Here is a 22,825-nt window from a genome sequence, read left to right as displayed (position 1 = left end):
ATATATTATACATTTTATATATACTATACAAATTATATATTATCTATTAAATTACATAATTAAATATTATCTATTAAATTACACATATTATATAAATATTACTTATATATAATTTATATAAACATAACTAACATAAACATAAATAATATATTTATAGATAATTTGTATTATATAATAAATATATATGACATATAAATAAAATGTTTATACATATTTTATTTTACGTACATTCTTTTTATTTTCACATTTAAGTCAGTGCCTTGTTAGGGTTTCTACTACTGTGCTCAAATACTGTGACCAAAAGGAACTTAGGAGAAAAAATTTCAGCTTACAACTCTAAGATCACACTATTAGTGAGGGAAGTCAGGGCAGGAGCTTAAGCAGAGGCCATGGAGAAGTGATGCGTCATGTTTCACTCTCATGGCCTGTTCAGCTTGTCTTTTTATACTACTCATATCCAAGATAGCACAGCCCCAGTGGGCTGCCAACTTCTGCCTCACTCTCATAAACTAGCAAATGCACCACAGATTTGCCTACAGGTAGCCTGATGGGGGCATTTTCTGAATTAATATTCTAGCTTGTGTCAAGCTGACAAAAACCAACCAACCAACCGACTGACCGACCAACCAACCAACTAACCAACCAACTAACCAACCGACCAACCAACCAAAAATGTTCACAAACCTCACCATCCAGGACAGTCAGTATAGCACTAAAAATATAATCTTCCCTTGAGCTCTTTTCTACCCCTCAAAGTTGCTTACACTGTCCCAAAGACTTCAAGAAAGTCTTGCTTTCTTGCTGAGCTGGGGAGAAGATTAAGTTGGTAAGGTGTTTGCTGTGTGTCAGCACAAGGACCCAAGTTCCATCCCCAGCACCCACATGCTAGCATGTGACTTGCATCTCAGAACTGAGGCAACCCAACCAAATCAGTGGGTCCTGGACCCCAGCAACAGACCTTGTCTCCAAAATGGTGCCTGATGCCTGAGGAAGAATGATACCTGAGGCTATCCTGTGACTTCCACATGCAACCCCCACACGTGCATAGAAAATGTTTATGTTATCTCTATCCTCATGCAGAGGGATGCTATGAACTTTGCCTACATTGTAAGTGAGAAGCATCCTGCATAAACAGGCTGGAAAACCCATGGGACGTAGAGCTTGCAAGTCAATAGTCCTAATCCTGGCTCTGAACATTATTAGTTACAGGATATCTCAGGACTTGAAATATGGAGTGAGCGAAATCTACTTTATAGGGTAGCATCACCAAAGGTGCTTGGCAAGTGGGAAAAAGTATTGTTAATAGTATTTTGCCAACCACAAGAACCTATCAGTGAATGCAATCATGAGACCAATGGAAAGGAAAAGAAAACGGTGGGGCAGGACTGACAGCCAAGTTAACAGTCATGAGAGTGTGAAAGTATATGCCTACAGTGGTGTGGGCAGCACCTCAGGACAGGGCATGAATGTCTGGAGAAAATGGGAATTTAGGTTTTATTCTCTGGAATACAAGAGCTATTGAATCTATTTTGAGAAAAAACTGAGAAAATAACTCTGGAAATACGGAGTATGGGTTTGGAACAAAGCCAGGGACAGAATAATCAATAGTATGGAGGCCTGAGCGGGAAGCTGAGCTAGGGCCATATGGGCAAGGCAGAGAGAGGGGACCTGGGAGGGTGGAGTGTGCCCAGTGAGATGGGGCAGTGCGCACGCACGTGTGTGTGTGTGTGTGTGTGTGTGTGTGTGTGTGTGTGTGTGTGTGAGTGTCCTCACTTATGAATAAAGTGGGGTCCAGAGCAGCATTCTTCCTCTGAGGATCTGAAATCTCCATGGAGATGAGAATTAAAATCGAAAGGACTGAGTGAAAAGCTGGAAGGTATAAGGGCCTCTAAAACAACCAATCAGAGGAAAGAGCCTTAAGGCAAATAACTGTGCAGACAGTATTAAGGAAGGACAGCTTGGTTAAAAGAGCCTTTGCCAATGATGGACTTGAAGAGAGTCTAGAAGTTATGAAAATAATAGTAACTGGTAAAAATTTTACTGTTAAATTCCTGATTTTGACATTTAACCAATTAGACAGAAAAGTAAATGAAATAATTAGCTAAACGATGCCTTTAGATTCAAATATGAAATTAAGTGGAACCTTTTCTTTCTTTTCTTAATATATAAAAGAGAAGTTCAAAATGTTAGTATTTATTTACAAGTTTATTTAAAAAGTTTTAACAATGATGTCGGACAGGAAGTTATCAGACGGTCATCCACTTGCTTCACAAGAGCACTAAAGGAAAAGGAGTCCCCGGGGTCCTCGGAGGTTTAAAGTCTCAGTGCAGAAGCCCCAGAGTCCCCATCAGTTGCGGAGGAAGTGCCACACTTCTTCTGTTTAAAGTATGGGGAGATGGGGTGGAGGGAAAGACAAGAGGGGAGGGAGGAAGAATAAGACATGTTTAGTTTAGATCTGCAGAAAGTGTCCAGAAAGATTTTAGTAAACGTCTCTACAATCTTGTCATGCCATCTCTCTACTTAAGATTGGCTACTGTTTCCAATTCTTCCGTGTTTCCAGTTGACTCACGCTTCATATAAAACTACATTAGAATTCTAGAACCTTCTCACAGTATTTTCTGCCCCCCTTTGAGGGCATGTTAGTCTCTAGTGAAGAGTACAGAAGTTAGCCCTCTAGCAACAATTGGAAAGGTTTAGAAAACCCTTTTTGCTGTAAAATCTGGTTGTTCATTAAATACCCAAAAAGAGATGCACTGCAAAGAAAGCCTGGCTGGCTGGCAGATGAGGGCCACACCTGCTCTCCCATGGGACCATGTCTAGGGACGCCCTCCCTCTAAATGTCTAGTCTAGCAGCTGAGTGCAGTCAACTGTTCTCATTTTTTCCTCAAAATTCACAAAGTTGAATCTCCTAACACTTTGTATTAAAAGGCCAAAAGTGTCATATTTTGAAGACGCATGGTATACGTGTGTGTGTGTGTGTGTGTGTGTGTGTGTGTGTGTGTGTGCCTATGTTCTGAATTGTCACTATTTACTTCCTTCTCAAAACAGCTTCAAATAAAGATAACCAAGGTCACGGAACTTAGTTTTAGCCATACGGTATATTTTGTTTTTAAGACTTTCAGTTAAAATAAGTGAGTTATTAAAATGCCTTCAGATAATAAATCTTTTAGATTCAAGTTTCTGGGGTTGTCCTAAATTTACCAGAACTGGCTGGACTCTCTCATTGCTTCGCGCAGAGCCATCAGTCATGTGACTGAGCCAACTGCAGCACACTAGAGCAGCCACGGGGAGTCACCGTGTCAGCAAACCAGCTAGCCACAAAGTAACAACTGTGCTCCTCTTCTGTTGAAGTTAGGACAAATGATATTTTATTTAATGACCATCTGAAATCTATCTTACTTAATTTACATAAATTTTAAGATAGTTTTATTATTTATTGGTTTCTCCTGCTATAAACAAATGTATACATTCTTGCTCTCGGGAACCATAACAAGTCCGCTGAGACAGTTCAGGCTGAGGGCACCTGCTGCCAAGTCTGATGACCTGGATTCTATGCCCAGAGTCTATGGCAGAAGGACAAGACCGACTCCCAGAAGTGCATGCTCACTCTCAGTCTCTCTCTGAAATGGACGAATAACGTTTAAAAGAGACAAACATACCTTCTACACTGCTTTCTTTACTCATTGAAGGTGTTGGGATCTAAAGGCAAGGACAAGAGAGAATTCATGTATTTAATGTTTATACATGGGAAGTGAACACAACAGTATTTTTTATGAGATTATAGAATAAAATTGACTCTGACTTCAAAAAAGTAAAGATTCCTTCTGCTTTACTGGGGTGCTCACTCCTTCTAAGAAATGAGGCCCCAGAAGTAGAGTCAAATTAGACAACACACGCTCAGAAATACCTTCTATCGGTAACCCAGGTAGCCCACTGCGTCCCCTACCCTGTAGCTGAGTGTGTGAAGACATTTTCTTTCAAGCCATACTCAAACAACAATACCTGGGACCACCTCTAAGCAGCTGTCCTGTCACACTCTCCCATTGCATTACCAAAGCAAGGCTCTTGATCAGTTAGTTATAGGTAGATCCTTAATACATTTGCCAGGTTATCAATGGTTTAGTCAATTTCCCTTGAAATATATGGAGGAAGAGGAGAGGAAGAAGGAGGAGGGGGAGGAGGAGGACAGAGGATTATCATTACTATTCAATACATCTTCCTCTCTCTCACACACAAAAACATGTTTAACGAGGCTGGTTTTGGGGCAGCAGGTTAAAACAAGTTTAAGAATATGCAGACTGTAAACTCCTCCTCTTTTGACACCGTTGTATCTTTTTAAGCTCACATTACAAAATTCTTTGTAAAATTCATTGGCTAGGTTTCCTGTCTAAAATTAACATCTGTTTCTAATTGGCACTGCCAACCATTTCAGAGAGAGAAGAGTGTTGCAAAAATATAAAATAATCAAGCAATTTTTTGTTAGCCTAAAAAGAATTGCAAAAGAGGAGCAAGCATGTTATCTCTTAAAACATTACTTAAATAATCTCAAGCATTTGGGAGGCAGAAGCAGGTGGATCTCTTGAGTTTGAGGCCAGCCTGGTCTACAGAGTGTGTTCCAGGACAGACAGGCCTACTCAGAAAAAACCTGTATCAAAACAAACAAACAAACAAACAAAACAAAACAAAACGAAACACAAAAATAAATAAATCTCAAGAATGTTATTTCTCCATCGTTAGGTCAGATTTCTTGACTGGTTAAATATATTTAGAACACATAAACCTCTATTTAAAAGAAATCAAATGTTATGGGACACCAGATAATGACAATCGGAGTTTTGTCACAGTTAAGAAACACCTTCACATTAAAGAAGAGGATGATATTTAAGTTTGAAAGTAACAGCCATGGTTTAATGCAAAGCCCCAGATATCTAACTCTTCAATATTGGCAATTATTTCTTGATTTTTTTAATTGAAAATTTATTTTTCATACCATGTATTCTGATAATGTTTTCCCTGAACTACTCCAGGTCCTCCTTACCTACTGGCTCCATATCTTCTTTTTGCTCTGATTCTGACCCATGACAAGGACAACAGTGTGTAAGTTTATTTTCCTAATCTTATCGACTGACACCTAGTTTCAAACTTCTTGTGTCTGGTCTTATAGGCACATACACTAGTATTTCTAAATCTAGAGGCCAATTTCAGAACAGTGAGTTAGACGCATCTTCCGTCTCCGTAAGAATTACTTAGCATTCTTTGAATCATAACCATCTACACTGCCAAGCTAACCACTGAGTGAGGGGCCTTTCTTTTCCCATGGACTGGAAAGCATGCAGCATCATCAGACTTTTAAACTCTGGCGATCTGACAACTGTGAGACTGCACGGCATCTGTTATTAGCTCTGTGGGACTCGGTCTTACTTCCTCACACAGGCTGCCTTGGAACTCAGTATGTTGCTTGAGTCAGTCCTAAGCTCACAGCAGTCCTCAGGGTCCCACAGACTAAGACACAGGCATCCTTCTGCCTCCTGCCTTGGACTTCGAAGGCTCCCCCATTATGCTCAGCTGCCCACTCTTCACCGTCCACAACACCAGTCTCACGTGTGCCGCCCTTTTCCTGTGGAGCTGCCCCAGACTCCATAACTACAATTCCTATCCTCTCCTTACCATTGTATCCCCTCTTCCTGCCTATTTTTCACCATGGTATTTCTTGTCCACTGAAAGCCTATCTATTACCCATCTATATTTATTATTTATCTTCCACTAAAATGTAACTTTCAAAAGGATGCTCATTTTTGTATCTCTTTTTTTTTGGTATGCACTCTAGCACTGATTAATTACCACAGAGCAGGCTATAATTGAATGGCTGATGAATTAGTGGTCGGAAAATCCAAATTAGAAGCAGCCATAATTAACAAATAACATTTAGGAACATTTTAGTTGTTCATAAAGACCTAAATTTACTAGATTCTACCTCATAATTAGTTAAAAGCCCTTAATTTATAAGGGAGATTTTTTAAGCCTGAGATCTCTGTTAAGTACACTTTATATACCTAATTATCCACATATTACTGTTCTTCTTTGGTGATCTCTAATTGAGAACTGATACACTGGTAAAGCCAGTTGCTGACAAGCGGCACGAAGGCGAAGGGCTCTGAAGCCTCTGAGGAAGCAAAGCTTGTGACTTGGGAGGTCTGCATGAAATGACAGGAGGGCTCTAGGAACTTCAATCTCTTCAGCCAAGTGCACCTTCTCTATGAAGGTGACTCCTGGAGGGACAACCGACTGGGACAGCAGAGCACAGAGAGGAAATGCACGCAGATGGCCGTGATGGCCTGGGAACATGAAGACAATTGGAACCCAGAATTTAAGAAGAAAAAAATAAAAGCTAACTTTAATTGCATTATTTCATTTTATGCTTCCCAAGGGTCTTGACATGTTTTGCTGCTACATATTTCAGAACCTTGGTAAGTCGTCTTACGGTATCTACACGATTAGAAGACACCTTGGATGCAGGCCCTTACCGATTCAACTAGTGACCTTGCTTCCTCTGTAGTGCAGTGGAAAGGGCTATCACAGATGTGCACGTTCACACTGCAGGAGAAAAAGGAATGCCAGTTAACACAGCCGAAAGGAGACCAACCTCAAACAGGGCACGGGGCGATGACGTCAGCCAGTGACGGGGGAATGGAGCTGGACAAGGAAAGCTACTGTGAAGAGGGAATGACGCACCACAATGCACTCTTGAGGTTATAACAAATTTAAAATCAGATCCAACCCACGCCCAGGCCCTGCTCCCCAGATGACAGCAGAGGCCACCACTGACTTACATACAGTAAAGCCAATTCCTAAGTTTCACAGAAAAGCTGGCGGGTTGGAATGGGTGTAGATATCAAAGAAGGGAGCTCTGACTGAGTTACTTTTTCTAATCAAAGGAAAAAGTGACTAGCAATGATGGTCTCCTAAGAGATGAAGGGGAGACACAAACACTCATTTTCTCTCAGAAGGACCTAACAGCTACACAACACCAAACTTATCTTCACCACTGCTTTATGTTTGAAACGTGTTGGGAATCTGTGGTGCGAAGACCTGTCCACTGTGTGTGTGTGTGTGTGTGTGTGTGTGTGTGTGTGTGTGTGTGTGTGTGGTGTGTTTTTAGGCTCCATGCGTCTGTAACCCGCAATGGTGGCTATGGTCCCATTAACAGGTCCCATCCTGTTTAGCATCATAACGCAGGGTAGAACTTAGCTTCACTTTTGCCACGAACAATGTTTAATTTATAAATCATCTGTAGATTTTTAAACAATAGTATTTATTTAGGTATTTATTGATGTGTGTGTGTGTGTGTGTGTGTGTGTGTGTGTGTGTGTGTGTCCACTTTGCCACAGCATGCACGTGGAAACCAGAGGACAGCCTCCAGGAGCTGCTTCTCTCCTTTATCCAGATGGGTCTGAGGAATTGAACTCAGGCCATCAGGCGTGTGAGCAACTGCCTTTACCTGCTGAGCCATCTCGCTGGTTCAGATCTTTTTGTTATTTGTTTTAGTGTTTTGAGGTAGTCCGTGCTATGTGCCCCATGGTGGAACAGAACTTTCCATCTCCCTTCCTCAGCCTCTCCTGCTCCAGGCCCCCAGGTGTGCACATGGCACTCAGGTCTCTGTGAAAAGGCTTCATGACACCTGCTGGTCATATTTGAAGTTATAACTTCTTTACGTTTCCTGTCTCCATAGCTCTTGTCTGAATAGCTCGGAAACTGAGAGCAGTAGGGGCTGAGCTGTGTCTCCAATGAGAGTAAAAGTAGTAAGAGGGCTGGAGAGATGGCCCAGCAGCTAAGAGCACTGGCTGGAGAGATGGCCCAGCAGCTAAGAGCACTGGCTGCTCTTCCACAGGACCAGGATCAGATTCACAGCACCTCTAGTGAGGCTCACAGCTAGCTGTGACTTCAGTTCCAGAGGATCCAACACCCTCCCTCTTCTGGACTCTGGGCAATGCATACATATGGTGCAGAGGCGAGCAGTCCAAACACCCATACACATAAAAAATAATAAAGTAATAAAAAATTAAAGGCCACAGGCAAAACAACTAGACACTTCAAGGTCTTAAGTGCTCGTCCTCCAGAGATAGCATAGTGTGGGATACCCTGTATCTGCCGGGCAAAAGGAGGTGAGAACACAGACAGAGCTCCCATAATTAGGACTGTCAAACCAAATGACCAATATCATTTAAACTTCATAGGAACTTTTAATTTTATTTTCCCGAAAATAAAAATGAACACGCATGATTTTAAAAACTAATTGTTCTAAAATTCAACTGGATTCAATTGAACTGGATGCAGTTTTAATGTGTTAATCTGATAATCCTGTCTCTAATGTGAGCCTCCACTCCTACAGCAAAGGACTGCACAATCAGCACCGAGGAAGACAGGAACGGCGGCATTAGAAACGAGCAACATTAAAGCCAGCATTAGATCACTCTGGAATACTGATTTTGAAAATTTTTTCAATTAAATATTTGGACAGGTAACCAGTATACAGCGACTGGCTCCATGACCTTTTTCACCTTGGGTTATTATTAGTCAAAAAGTCAGCATGTATTTTAGTCAGTAAAGTGTGTCGTCTAGAGCAGTGGCTCTCACCCTTCCTCACGCTGTGAGTTTTAACACAGGTCCTCATGTTGTGCTGTCCCCCAACCATAAAACCGTTTTGTTGCTACTTCCTAAGTGTAATTTTGCTTTAAAAGTGTCATGAATCGTCATGCATGTCTGTGTTTTCAAATGGTCTTGGGTGATCCCTGTGAAGGGGTTGGGCGATCCCCAGGTTGAGAACCGTTGATCTCTAATATAAGAACATGTATGTACACACATGTGTGCTTGTACATACATGTGTGCGTGCACACTTGCTCCTCTACCAGGATTTTCTAAAGTAACTTGTACTGGGGGTGCCTGCAGGTATAACGTGATTACTGAACTGCTCCACACTTGCTTAGCTGGGTTTGGTGGTGTGGGCCTGTAATCCCATCTGCTGGGGAAGCTGAGGAGGGAGGGCAAGCTCACGACCTGCCCAGCACAGAGAAGCTCAAGGCCAATATGGTCGATATGGTGGGACTCTGTCTCAGAACAAAAAAGGAAAGAGAGGAAAAGTTTATCCAACATTGATTTTTATTCACTTGCGAGTTCAAAATGTACTGTGTGTCAAGGGCTGTTCTGGATGCTGGAAATAAAACATAGAGTCAATGAGTTCTTTGTATAACTTGCAATCTCCAGATCGTTCAGCTCTCAAACTCTCAACGGTTTTCGGGAGGAGCTGATAATCACTAAATGGTTGAACTACAGTGTAGGTACCCAGTGCAAAAAATGACTGAAAACAGCACAAAAGAGTGGGCTTTTAAAAAAATTTTAAGGTACTGAATTTTTTTTTTTTGCACTAAATTTATAAAAGTCCTAGCATTGCAAAACTGACTGAATAAATAGTTTAGAAATGCTGTACAGTGCATGCACAATGTCAGGGACTGAGCCAAGGAGACACAGCATTGCAGCTAAAAATCACCAATATCAGAAATGCTGTGCGTACCAAGCACAAATTATACACAGAAATTAAACAGAACAAAGTTACAGATTAAATAGGAAAGAAATGATTATCTGAAAATAACATACAGAAGAAAAGTTATAGGGTTAAGAATATACGATTTTAATCAATGGAAAATTATTGTCTCCAAGTCAGTCGGAGGCTCCTCGGACAGAGGCTCACCGTCATGAGGTATCGAAGTCAGTGTCCAGGGTACGCGCTGTCAGGGCTTTGCACTTTAAAGTGGCACAACCAAGAAAAACCAGGAAGATAACACAAGGGCGTGAGGCTGCTGCTGCATCTGCACCAGATGCTCCTGGGCAAATAGATGCAGGACTAGACAGAACTGGTGGTATTGACTGGCATGTAAAAGAACCACGTGTGTGTGTGTGTGTGTGTGTGTGTGTGTGTGTCTGCCGCCACCACACTGGCACTACAAGAGGATGCTCTCTGATTCTGGAAGTGAAGAACAACACAAAACACAATAACTCCAAGACATAAATATTTTGGGATAACTGAAAATATGTTTCTTTCATCAAAATTACCTCCTTGCTCCATCCTGCACCCATCGCAAAACAATGCATTAAACACTTGTTTACTAATAAACAAATGCCAGTATATCTCAGAGACAGAACATTTGATAGACATGAACCATGTTGGATTCCTAGCTGTCAGTGACAGCCAACCCTCGGCAAAGCCACCAAAGAGACACTCGGGAATTTTTAGGAAAAAGAATTGAACTCCCTTCTTTGAAACTCTGGGACCTGAGCACTCAGGAAACTGACAGTGAATTAGCATTGTACGTGACCAGGAGACGCGTCCTTACCAACTGATAGCTCCCTTGTCACACTTCTTCATCACCATCTCTTTCCAATGTTCATGTGCAGAGTTAATAACTTCGAGGGCAAAAGCCTAGTTTCAACCAAAAACAGACAGAGCTAGTTATGACCTAGTTCCAACCAAAGTCATGTTCTATCCATATAGAACTGTAAAGTGCATGAGCTCTGGAATTGGGCAACAAGTGGAAAACCTTCCCTAGTTACCAGCCGAGATGCAGGAGTGCACTTACCTTCACTAGGCCTCAACTTCCTATTCAGAGGAGCAACACAGAATGAGGGTGGGGTAGGTACAACCTGTGTACGGGGCAGGCAAATGAAAGCCTGTGGGTCAGATATGGGCTGCTACCTGCCTTTGGCCCATGGATGCTTTAGTTGAACAATGGCAGTATTGAGAGGTTAGGGAGTCATACTATGTCTGTAAAGTGTAAAACACCTGCAGTCTGAAGACATAGTTTGCCCGTCTTGGATCCAAACCACAGAGCTAATGATGAATAAATAAAATGTTGCAGTGCCATGCTTGGCACCTGGGAGGGAGAACGCACATGTGTGTGCACCTGGGAGGGAGAATGCACATGTGTGTGCACCTGGGAGGGAGAACGCACATGTGTGTGCACCTGGGAGGGAGAATGCACATGTGTGTGCACCTGGGAGGGAGAACGCACATGTGTGTGCACCTGGGAGGGAGAATGCACATGTGTGTGCACCTGGGAGGGAGAACGCACATGTGGATCTCATCACTGCATGACTACACGCAGTCTAACTGTAATTTTGGACAACTCACTGTCTAAAAGCACTGCCCCAACTTTTTCTTGGTACTAATTCATAATCAGCAAATGAACAGGCATTTGGCTAGGTGTATATTTAGTAACATTACACAACAAAAATCTCTACTCAAAGGAGAAAATTAATTTTATTTTTTTTCAAATTTAGTTTATGTGTATGTGTGTGCATCTGAGATTATTTATGGGCACTGAATGTTGGCAGGAGCCCTGGAGGTCAGAAGAGGCTATCAGGTGCCCTTGAAAATGAGTCACAGGAGATATGACCCACTTTGTGGATGCTGAAAGCCAAACCTGAGTCCTCTGCCAAAGCAGTGAGACCTCAGAAGCCACGTGCCAGCTCTCTGGGCACAAGAGAAGTATGTTGCTTATCTTTCCCCACTAAATGTTGCTTCTTTTCTTTAAGGAGAATCCTTATTTGTTAACTGATTCATACTAGCTTTATGCTCCTCAATTACAACTAATAACTATCATACCGAAGAAATAATCTTGGGCTCTGAGATTGAATCATAATGAGAAATTTAACCTGTGAAATACAATTCTCTCAAGTCTACAGATGAAAAAAGGAGAACGGTGTTGTTCTCAATGAGGTGGCATTGGGGTACTGTTCTAGGTAGGGGATAATTATGTGGATAGTACAGGGACGGGTTCTTAGACGAAATTATTCAGATAATTCTGGTTGTAGTAAATTCTAGCACCTGCTTAATGAAATGGCAAACCCTAGAATTAAAAATGGTAGCCATTTGTAAACCTCACCAAGGAGGCTCAATTAAATGTTTTTGAGTATTTTAATGGCGATCACAAAAAGCAATTCATAAAATGACTGCTGATCTGAGAATGACCTAGTCATAATACAGAAAGAGTCAGAACACAGAAGACACCTGACTCCGTAAATTCACAAGTTGCCAAGCTGGCTTTGAGGCAATGAAGAAGTGTGTGTGTGTGTGTGTGTGTGTGTGTGTGTGTGTGTGAAAGAGAGAGAGAGAGAGGGAGACAGAGAGATTTGTAAAGTTCCAAATGAAGAAATAGATATATATACTCTCTAGTGTATATATACTCTCTAATATGTATGTGTATATATATATGTGTGTGTATATATATATATATATATGAGAGAGAGAAAGAAAAGATTAGAAAAATTTATTTCAAAAATTTCCAGCACTGCATTTTTAAGACAAGTATAAAATACTTTTTATATTTTTAAAAACCCTTGTGACATTAAGGATCCTCTTAACAAGCCTTTTAAGAAAGCTCTGAGTCCAGCAATCAATCTTGCAGTGAAATACTTCCTGTCATTTTTAGGCTTTCATTGAATGCATTGCTCCACTTATACAACATACTTCCTGTGCCCTATTGGAAGTTGGTGAAGAGTGTGCAATTTATCTAGTGGTAACCACTTTAAAAACATAATCCATATTTTAGACTCGGCTCCTTGGCTGGTTTTCTCCATTTGTGTCATACTAGATTAGAAATATTCTTATGGAAGCTTTGTGGCATTCTAATGGGAGCATTCTTTACCAGTAAGGCAATTCAAGTGTTCTCTTAATTGTTAAGCAACTTCATCCAGTCATAGTAAGGTTTAGATCAGAGGAAACACTGGAGGGATTTACATTAAGGGAAAACAGCCTCCTCAAACCAGGAAACGAAGCATTTTTCTTCATATACCATTTGCAAAGTTTAAACTAACTCCAAAACTCCTTCACTTTCAAGTAGATTAGCTTTGATGATTCACTTAAATATTCCTTAAAACATGAATGCTAACGCCCTTAAATACAGACATCAGTAAAGGGCGCTATTCCTTCCTTTCGTATCTGATATTAACATCCACATTAGCTCATCTAAGTGAGGCCTGCGCTATCAGACACCAAGAGGTGTGCTCTCAGATATAGGTCCTCATCTTTACCTTGTTTTTGAATTCTCCATTAAAAGCAAACTTGTTTTCTGGTTTTCCATCTGGTACCTTATAGAGTCTAAACCAATTGACAGTGGCTTCTAGGTAACCTGGTTTGAACTTCTTAACATCATCAATATCTGAGAGGGAAGAAACAAAAACATTTTGTTAAAAACATAGCACCACAGTTAGCCTTGGTCTGAGGAAGCAGGAAATGCGGGGCTTAGCCCGGTTTACACCGTAACCATGGCAATCGTTGACGAGTCTCAGGTAGCATGAAGACTTCTATTTCCCTATGTAAAATACTGTTCCTTCAGTCTACAAACATTAACCCTTCAGTATTCGGGTTTCTTGGTTTGGTTTGTTTTTTTTTTTTAGATAGGGATTCTCTGTGTAGCCCTTGCTGCCCTAGAACTCGATTTGTAGACCAAGCTACCCTTGAACTCAGGGATTCACCTCTCTGCCTCCCTACTGTTGAGATAAAAGGTAAGCACCACCATGCTGAGCCGCCGGGATATAGGCTTCTTTTTGTCTGAAACGTCACATAAGAGAAGAAGCAACAGATTCCAAATGATTGTAAAGCGTAAGGAGGCGTCACAGATAGACACGGGATGGCAATATCAGGTGAGGGAGGGAAAGAAGGACCAGAGGAGTCCCGTGAGTAGTCAGACAGGAGCGGAAAAGGCAGAAGGAACAGCAGCATGTGGGAAGCCATGGAGAAAGCCACAGGTAATAAAACACAGGCCAGGACGGTGTGTTAAGGTGAGGTGGAGGGAGGAGACACCTCAGAGACGGAAGGGTCAGTGAGGCACACAAACTAAGACACGGATTCGTCTCATCTGACAGGCAGTGGGTGGGGTTAAACTAGTAAAACCACAGTTTCAGGACACAGCTTTTTTGTTTTTTGTTTTTTAAACTAGCCTAAAAATTAAGAACATAAACAAGTAGTACCCAGAAGGCAGTATACTGACAACGGACAGGAAAGGCTGAGGGAAATTTTATCCAGTATTTCATGAACTCTTACTATGTGAAAGCTGACGTACGTAAGGGAGGATGCATGCCAGAAGCTGTCACGGCTGACACTGCAGGAAGAAGCAGACAGCAATTCAGGGGCAAAAGCCCCATAAAGAAGAATGAAACCAAATAAAGAAGGCAGTTGTGAGTCGGAGGGACTTAAACAGGTTAGGACCGGAAGGGTACAAAAAACTCAGCCCTGGTTTCCAGGGTTTACTTTTAGTGACACACGCTGGAATAAAACTGGAAGTAAAATTACTGCTTAAACCCTTGTTCAGTGAGGCCCGCAGGAGGCGGTCTTTCTAATATTCAATTTACAAGTATAATAACTACTTGCCAATATACTGCAACTAAAGGAGAAGTTAGAACCATCCTGAGATGTACAATTTATTGCAGCAAATAACAGATGTGGTAAGCCTGAAAAATTAGACAGCTGTAAATAAAAACAGGGAATGACACACAGGCAGGGAGAGTCCAGAAACTGCTTGGTGTGGAGTCTTGTCGAAGCCCCGCCCTGTCACATGGCTCTGCACACACACACACACACACACACACACACACACACACACACACACACACACAAGCATTACTTCCTGGCTTGCTCACACTTGCCCCTTGCTTGGTATACAGAGAGAGGTCGCACAACTCCAGAGCTGGGAGCTTCATGTAAGCGAGATGGACCTGGTAGGGTAGAGGCCAGGGCAAGAGAGAGCTTCAGTTTTCTGACAACTTGCCTCTGATTTAAAGTCTGACATGATACTAAGGGCTACACATCTATCCAAAATATTTTGAAACAAGAAGCATCACTGTTCCAATTAACCAAAGGGAGTGGGGAGAGCAAAGAGAAACTTGATTAAAAGGGAGTGTGTTAACAAAAGCCACGTCATACTGATGCAGCCATTGTAACTGATGGCAAATGCTTTAAGACTTAGTGGGGCTCCCACACAGAACCCTCCCAGTAAGGCGCACTCTGCCCTGGTTTACAGACTCCCGCAATTCCACAAACTCTTCACCTAAAACAATGTTGTTTCCTCTCCAAATTCTTTTTATCTTCATATTTTCTGTTCATCTGAGAGGTTCTTTCTAAGGTGGATTTTCCAGTATCATGTTCTTATATCCCTGTATTCTCACAAAGCATCCTTGGAAACTGACTAAGTCCTTTTATTCCAACTTAATGTTATATGTTCGATTGGGAAAATAGTATACTAGTGTTGCACTAAAAATGCTCTTTAATTTCCAAAATAATTTTTATACTTCAATCTGATGGATGACTCTATCCCTGTACTTCATCCAATCCATTGGTCTTTTTTTTTTATCCCACTGTCTAACACATTTTACTATCTTTACCTAACACATCAGTTTCAAAGAAAGAAGAGGCTGACCATCCAGTCAGTGCCCTTTTCAGTCAAGGAAGCCCTCCGCTCAGAACTTATGGAGGGACCTTTAAGATACCATCAATTAAAAATGTCAAACATTCGATAATGCCAAAAACAAGTGCAGATCTCCAGTAGAAGCTAAGTCTGCCAATTCTCAATTAATTACATCCCTGGGGGAAACAGCTGCATTCTCAAAACTGACACAAAGCTAAGACGAAACCAGAAGCATGCAATCTTAACATTTTGAAATCTCAATAGTAAATGTCCACCCAGAAATCCAGCTCAGCGCATGCCCTTTCCCAAGGCATGAAACATTGTACTTAAGATTGGTAAGAAGATGCACAGAACACATTTTGTTAAACATAAGGAGAGCACAGCTAAGAGAGCATGACAGGCTTGCTAAGATTTGTGACGAGAGTAAACTATAAATCAGAACCACAAGATGTTCAATTCTTAACCTGTTTTTTTTTTTCCTAGTTGCATAGTTTCGCTGTCCAGCCAAAGGTGTTAGAGATAAATGCAGCTGTGTCTATACATTTCCTTCGCCATGGTAAAATACACACAGCGTAATACTGTCCCCTATAGTCGTTTTAGGGGGTTAGCTGGCATTGTGCCCATCCATAATGTCTAACTGTCCACCTGCAGACCTGCTCTGTCAGATGCATTTTTATAATTTATGCTATTTTAAAGAAAATTACATTTTTTTCTAGCCCCCATTTATTCCCATTCTTAGGATTTTATGTGAAAGTTTATAATGTGGACAATTATGTATTTACCGCAAAGATGGACGGCTCCAACAACAAGCACAGAGAAGCTGGAAGTGCTTATTTATAAAACCAAGCTAGATACATCTCAGTTTCTCTTCTGGACCAATCAAGCTCTTTGAGTCGAACCACTTATCACTTTGCTGAACCAATGGACAAAGACTGCACTGTGTTCAATATCCTGACTGTCTTGTGCAGTTCGGTTTTATCTTGGCCGAGTATCGGGTGTCTTCCTGCCTAAGGCATTCTGCAATGGCTACCTGTGGCTATAGTTAGGGATTTAACTGAACCTTATGTAAGCAGGTGAACGTGTTATTACAAAAGTGTTGGCTTCTGTGAAACTAAATTTGAAAGTTCTGAAAAAAAAATCCAATAAAACTAGTGACTAAAACCATCTGTCATCAATTTAGGACTGGTAATAAAACTGAGAAAAACTGAACATCTCCGGTGCATGGAGACTGCTGGGCTAGTGGTGTGAGAAAAGCAAAACTCAAGGGTTCATGCACCTCAGTGGACTTTTTGTAAAAGATTATCTCGTCCCGTTATTTGCATGTATGAGTGTTCACCTACGCGCGCACCACATGCATGCCCGGTGTCTGTGGAGGCGAGCAGAGGCCTGGAACTGGGGTTACAGATGGTTGTGAGCTGCCAAGTGGGTGCTGGGAATCAAACCATGGTCCCCTTGAAGAACAGTCAGTATTCTTAAACACTGAGCGTCCTCTCCAGCCCCTTCAAACGACTCTTGTATGAACTGCAGGAACTACGATTCAAAGTCGTTCTGCTATTTGTGTTTTTCAGGGGAGAGACAGAAAGGAGAAATACCTGGCAGTCCAATTGTGCTCTAAGATCTGAGGATGGGTAGAACAAAGTCCTGAGATAGAACTTAGTGAATGATGGGGAGAGGGGCAGCCACACACTTGTTACACACAACTTTGTTTTTCAGGCACACCAGAAGAGGGCATCAGATCCCATTACAGATGGTTGTGAGCCACCATGTGGTTGCTGGGAATTGAACTCAGGACCTCTGGAAGAGCAGCCAGTGCTCTTAACCACTGAGCCATCTCTCCAGACCACGTACAACTCTTAAGAATCACAGTGAGGACTTTGGCTCTCATGTTGAAATGGTTCAGGGAGAGCACACATGTAGGAGGAAGCCATCTTCATTGCCAGATGGAGAAACAATCGCCCTGCTTAGAGTAACACCTGAAGCAAGAGTCCCAGAACGAGTCTTACACAGCTGGGCATGGTGGTGCAGGTGTAGGCCTTCAATCCCAGCACTTGCGAGGCAGAGGTAGGTGGATCTCTGTGACCTTGAGGCTGGCCTGGTCTACACAGTCTGTTCCTACACAGCTAGGACTATGTAGAAAGACACTGTTTCAAAAGAAAAAAATGGGGGCAGGGAGCAGAGGTGGGATGGGAAGGGAAAGAGAGAGAAATGGAGAGAGAGAGAGAGAGAGGGAGAGGGAGAGAGGGAGAGAGAGGGGGAAGGGAGAGAGAGAGAGAGAGAGAGAGAGAGAGAGAGAGAAGAATGTCTATATTCATTGAAGAAAGATATTAAAGAAGAAATCAGAAGATGAAAAGATCTATGCTCATGGATAGGTAGGGTTAATATAGTCAAAATAGCCATCCTACCAAAAGCAGGTTCAATGCAATCCCCATCACAATTCCAACATAATCCTTCACAGAACTTGAAAGGACAAGTTTCGTATCACAAAACCTAGGATAGCTACATCATAAATAATAAACTAAAAACAAAACACTGGAAACATCACCATCCATGGTCTCAAATTTTACTACAGAGTCATAATAATAAAACTAGCACGCACGGTACTAGCAAAAAACAGATGGGCTGGTGACTGGAGTCGAACCGAAGGCCCTGGTAGATGTAAATCCACAGCCCTAAGGACACCTGATTTCTGATTAAAAACAAAACAAAACAAAACCAAAAAACAAAACAAAAAACAAGAGAAACACACACTGGAAAAAGACAGCATCGTCAACAAATGGTGCTGGGCCAACTGCATGGCTGCATGTAGAAGAATGCAGACAGAGCAGTCCTATCACCCTGCACAAAACTCAACTCGGATTGACCGAGGACCTCAAGGTAAGGACAGACACTCCAGGTACGGCAGAAGAGAAAGTTGGGACTAGGTTTGCACTCATCGGCACAGGAAAAGACTTTCTGAGCAGGACACCGACAGAGCAGGCTCTAAGATCAACAATTAATAAATGGGACCTCATGAAACCGAAAAGCTTCCCTATGGCAAAGGACATTATCATCTGGAGAAAGTGGTGGCCTAAGGAATGGGCCTTTATATCTGATAGGGGCTAAAACCAAAACTACATAAAAGACTCAAAAAACAAACCAGACATAAAAAAAAAAAATCAAGTAACCCAATTAAAAATGGCGTACCGACCCAAACAGAGTTCCAAAAGATGAGAGAGGCTGAGAAACACCTAACAAAGTGTTCAACGTCTTCAGTCAGTAGGGAAGTACAAATCAAAACGACTCCATCTTATATCAGTCAGAACCGCCAAGACAAGAGAACAAGGCCGTGGGACACGGGAAGCCCTCACCCACTGCAGAGCTGTGCTGTGGACATCAGTGTGGTGGCTCCTCAGGACGTGGGGATTTGAACTTCAAGACCCAGCTGTACTGCTCTGGGGCGTACACCCCGAAGACGGCTTCCTCCCACGCAGACATTTGCTCAGGTTCACTGCTGTATTCAGAATAGCCTAAGACTGGAAACAGACTATATTCTGTCAATGGATGGATGATAAAGAAAAGGTGGTATATTTACGCAATGGAATATTACTCTGCTGTCAAAAAATCATGAAATTTGCAGGTAAATGGATGGACTAGGCAAAAATAATCATCCTGAGTGAGGTAACCCAGACCCAAAAGACATACATGGTTATGTGTTCACTTGTACGTGGATGCTAACTGTTAAGTCTTCATTAACAAAGCTGCAACCCACAGAACCACAGAGGTTAGCTATGTAGAGAGGAAGGGACTGGGTGGGAAGGAAGGATCTCCCTGGGAAGCAGAATAAAATAGAGCCAAAATAACAGAGGGTGGAGAAGAAAAAGTCCATAATGTTAGGTAATGATCTGAAACAGGAAAGCAGAAAGAGTTGCCGAAGTGCTTTCCTTCCTTTTTTTTTTAACCTTGATTTTGGGATCTGGTGTTCCTGTGTAGCCCTAGCTGTCCTGAAACTCGCAATGTAGAGCAAGCTGGTCTCAGGCTCACAAACACTGTGGCGCCGAGTGCCGAGATTAAAGTTGTGTGCCAACATGTGTGCCTGCGGTGTTCTGGAATAGTCATGTATATCTGGTGTCGTGATATGTTGGAAGTATATAATCTGCCTTTTGATTTCGATTTATAGGGGATGACAGTTAACGGGTTTTAGAAGAGACTTTGAACTTTGGACTTTTAACATTGTTGAAATCGTTACAGACCATGGAGACTCTGGAAGTTGGACTGAATGTATTCTGCAGTATGCTGAGGCTAGGTATGGCCTCCACAGACCCATGTGTTTGAACAAATCTATGGAGCCGGAGAGTGGAGTGAGGTGACATGAACATGCTTGGCCCACGGGAAGTAGCACTACTAGGAGGCGTGGCATTATTGGAGGCGTGGCATTATTGGAGGCGTGGCATTATTGGAGGCGTGGCATTATTGGAGGCGTGGCATTATTGGAGGCGTGGCTTTGTTAGAGGAAGTGTGTCACTGTGGGGATAGGCTTTGCAGTTATGTTCAAGCTCTGCCCAGTATGGAAAGAGAGCTTCCTCCTGGCTGCTTGCAGAAGCCAGTCTCCTCTTGGTTGCCTTCAGATGGAGATGTAATACTCATGGCACCATGACTGCCTGGACACTGCCACGCTTCCTGCCATGATGATAAGGACTGAACTATAGGCCAGTCCCAATTAAAGACTGTCCTTTACAAGAGTTGCCTTGGTCATGGTGTTTCCTCACAGCAATGAAACCCTAACTAAGACAGATGATAATAAGAATTCAACGTGGCTAATGGCTAAAAGAAAAAAACCACATGCAAAAGGATTGTGGGCATATGTACACATAGCATACATATGCATGCATAGAATTTATTTCAAATATTTTTTCTATTAAGCATACCTTTTACTTGTTGACATAAAGTGCCAGCATAGAATTAATTTTTAAACTAAAAAGATAGTGTTGGAAACTGAATCCAGGATCTCCTGAATACATGCTAGACAGGCGCTTTACCACCAAGGTAGTCCTTTAGCTAACTTTAAATTCATTACTTCATGATCGACCACATGTGTTACACAGGTCGTAGTGGGGAATGAAGAGCAGGCAGAGGACAACCAACAGGAGTTGCTTTTCTCTTCCCATGTGGGTCACAAGGCTGAATCCAGGTCATCAAGCTTGCTGGGGAAGTGGCTTTACCCCCCGGGGTTATCTCACTAGCCTCACCTTAGTTTTTATAATTATTTCTCTCCCATGTCTCTGAATGAAACAACCATTTAAAAAACACATTTAGAACAAAGGACACACACAGACACACGTGTACACACATGCACACACACACACACACACACAGGTAAAGCAGATAAGACTTTTACTCAGCTCTGGTATTTAAACCTACTTACCCGCAATTATATATATATATATATGTATATATATATTATTCATAAAATATATATCATATATATTTTTCAGGAGCTGAGAACCAAACCCAGGGCCTTGCGCTTGCTAGGCAAGTGCTCTACCACTGAGCTAAATCCCCAACCACAATTATGAATATTTCTGAACTGAGAATTTTACTTTGGGAAAAGCAGAGGTTGCTAAGGAAAAGAAGATTCTGAACGAGTATCTTAGCACTCCTCCTCCAGTGAACCCACAATAAAGTAAATAATGTATAAGGAGAGAGACAAAACCAAACCAGGAAGGGAACAGCAAAAAGAAATGAAGCTGTCTAGGACCCAGCCTTCCAGAAACAGAGCAGCGGGCCTGTGGGCCTGCATCTGTGGCTGTGTGAAGCCTCAGGGCGAAATATTTCCCAGCTGAGCAGCTGACAGAAATCAATCCTAAGATGACCCACGTAATCACCCATCACAGTAAATCCCGCCACAGTGGAGCACGGAGGCCTATGGTCCAGAGCCCCGCCCACCCATATACCTTAGTTACATTGCTTTAAAATATTAAGTAGCTATTATGAATATATCTAAGGACCTTTAGGAACTATGCTCACAAAATGTAAATGTGAAAAAGTCGAAGCTGAGGAGGAGAAACTAACTATAAAACAATAAAAATAAGGAAGAGAGAGAATCGAAATGAACAAAAGGGACAAAGGGACCCATAGCAGCAGAGCACAGACAAGACATGCTGGGCTCCAGAAGCAAGAAGAACGTCTTTAAATCGGTCTGAGGTGGAAAAAAAGAGCAAAACTTATTGTTATTTTTTTTCCAAGACAAGGTTTCCTCTGTATCCCTGGCTGTCCTGGAATTAGCTCTGTAGACCAGGGTGGCCTCAAACTCACAGAGATCCACCTGCCTCTGCCACCCAAGTGCTGGGATTAAAGGTGTGGGCCACCACAGTCCTGTGCAACAATACTTTTAAAACACAAATGTCTACTGACTTATTAGAAACAGCAGAGAAAAAGAGACAGGGAAGAGGGGAGGAAGAGATGTTTATGGAACTTAAAAAAACAAAAACTCAAAATACTGTGTCCAGTAAAACTACGGTTCTGAAATAAAGGAAAGTGCAATTCCAGATACATGAGGATGACGACGGTGTGCATCGCGGCCCTGGGCTATGAGAAGGGAAATGGGGCCAGGATGGGGACTTAGACCTGGAGAATCTTCTGGAAGGGATGAATGGCTATGGAAATGAAAACCATGTGAATAGGAAACAATGCTCACACGTGTGCATGTGTGTGGAGCCTCCGAAATTTTAACAGGTGTTTTATTATTTTGAAAACCCTGTAACTTGCTGTTTCTTATGCTGGTGAAAAGGCACTGGTGCAGCTCCCAGTAGCCTAGAACACTAAGCTTATGATCACATCTGATTTAATGATACTATTCCTGGGCACTTCCTTATAGAAGTGAAATCACATTCCCACCAAAACTTCAACATTCACATCAGCTCCAAATTAGGAATCTGAACGTCCACTCAGCAACGATCAAGAGCAAGAAGTCATATTCTAAAGGCCAGGTTTCACCCCGCAAGACCCCGATAGCTCTCTGACCCCGAACCACTCTGATGCAAATTCCAGAGAAGACTGTTAGTCAGAAAGGAGAACAGTGTTTGTTCCAGGCTTAGGAAAGAAAGATGGGGCTCACTGGCTGGCTATACACAGGCAAGAGGGAGTTTGTGGATAACAGAAGGCTTTGGTGCCAGGACAAGCAGATACAGTTGTCAGAACTCCTTAGACTCTGTGTTTAAAGTGCATTAAAGTGACTGCATGTACATACATGGGGTGCTGGGGATCTGGCTCAGAAGTGTTCATTTGCTCACCCAGCATATACGAGCCCTGAGTTTGAGTCATACGAACTGGGTGTGGTAGTGCACATCCATGATGCTCCAGCGTTTGGGAGGATCAGATGTTCAAGGTCATCT

At 42.2% G+C, this 22,825-nt stretch overlaps 1 protein-coding gene across 4 annotated transcripts in view; it reads right to left on the bottom strand.

The window, feature by feature from the left end:
- Positions 1–2,186: 2,186 nt before the first annotated feature.
- Positions 2,187–22,825, bottom strand: part of Ppa2 (inorganic pyrophosphatase 2) — a 79,364-nt gene continuing 58,725 nt past the window's right edge. For 3 of the 4 annotated variants that reach the window (NM_001135871.1, XM_039102462.2, XM_063281963.1), the window contains 5 exons: positions 13,084–13,211; positions 10,389–10,474; positions 6,525–6,594; positions 3,660–3,699; positions 2,187–2,376 (listed from right to left, as the gene is read on the bottom strand). In NM_001135871.1, coding sequence (NP_001129343.1) covers positions 2,348–2,376; positions 3,660–3,699; positions 6,525–6,594; positions 10,389–10,474; positions 13,084–13,211 — 353 coding nt within the window. In that variant the 3' untranslated portion in view covers positions 2,187–2,347. The remainder of the gene's footprint in view (positions 2,377–3,659; positions 3,700–6,524; positions 6,595–10,388; positions 10,475–13,083; positions 13,212–22,825) is intronic. The other variant, XM_006233327.5, reaches the window with a different exon arrangement.

Source organism: Rattus norvegicus, chromosome 2 (assembly GCF_036323735.1).
Source record: "Rattus norvegicus strain BN/NHsdMcwi chromosome 2, GRCr8, whole genome shotgun sequence".
NCBI classification, from domain to species: domain Eukaryota; kingdom Metazoa; phylum Chordata; class Mammalia; order Rodentia; family Muridae; genus Rattus; species Rattus norvegicus.
This window is presented reverse-complemented; position numbering and strand designations above follow the sequence as displayed.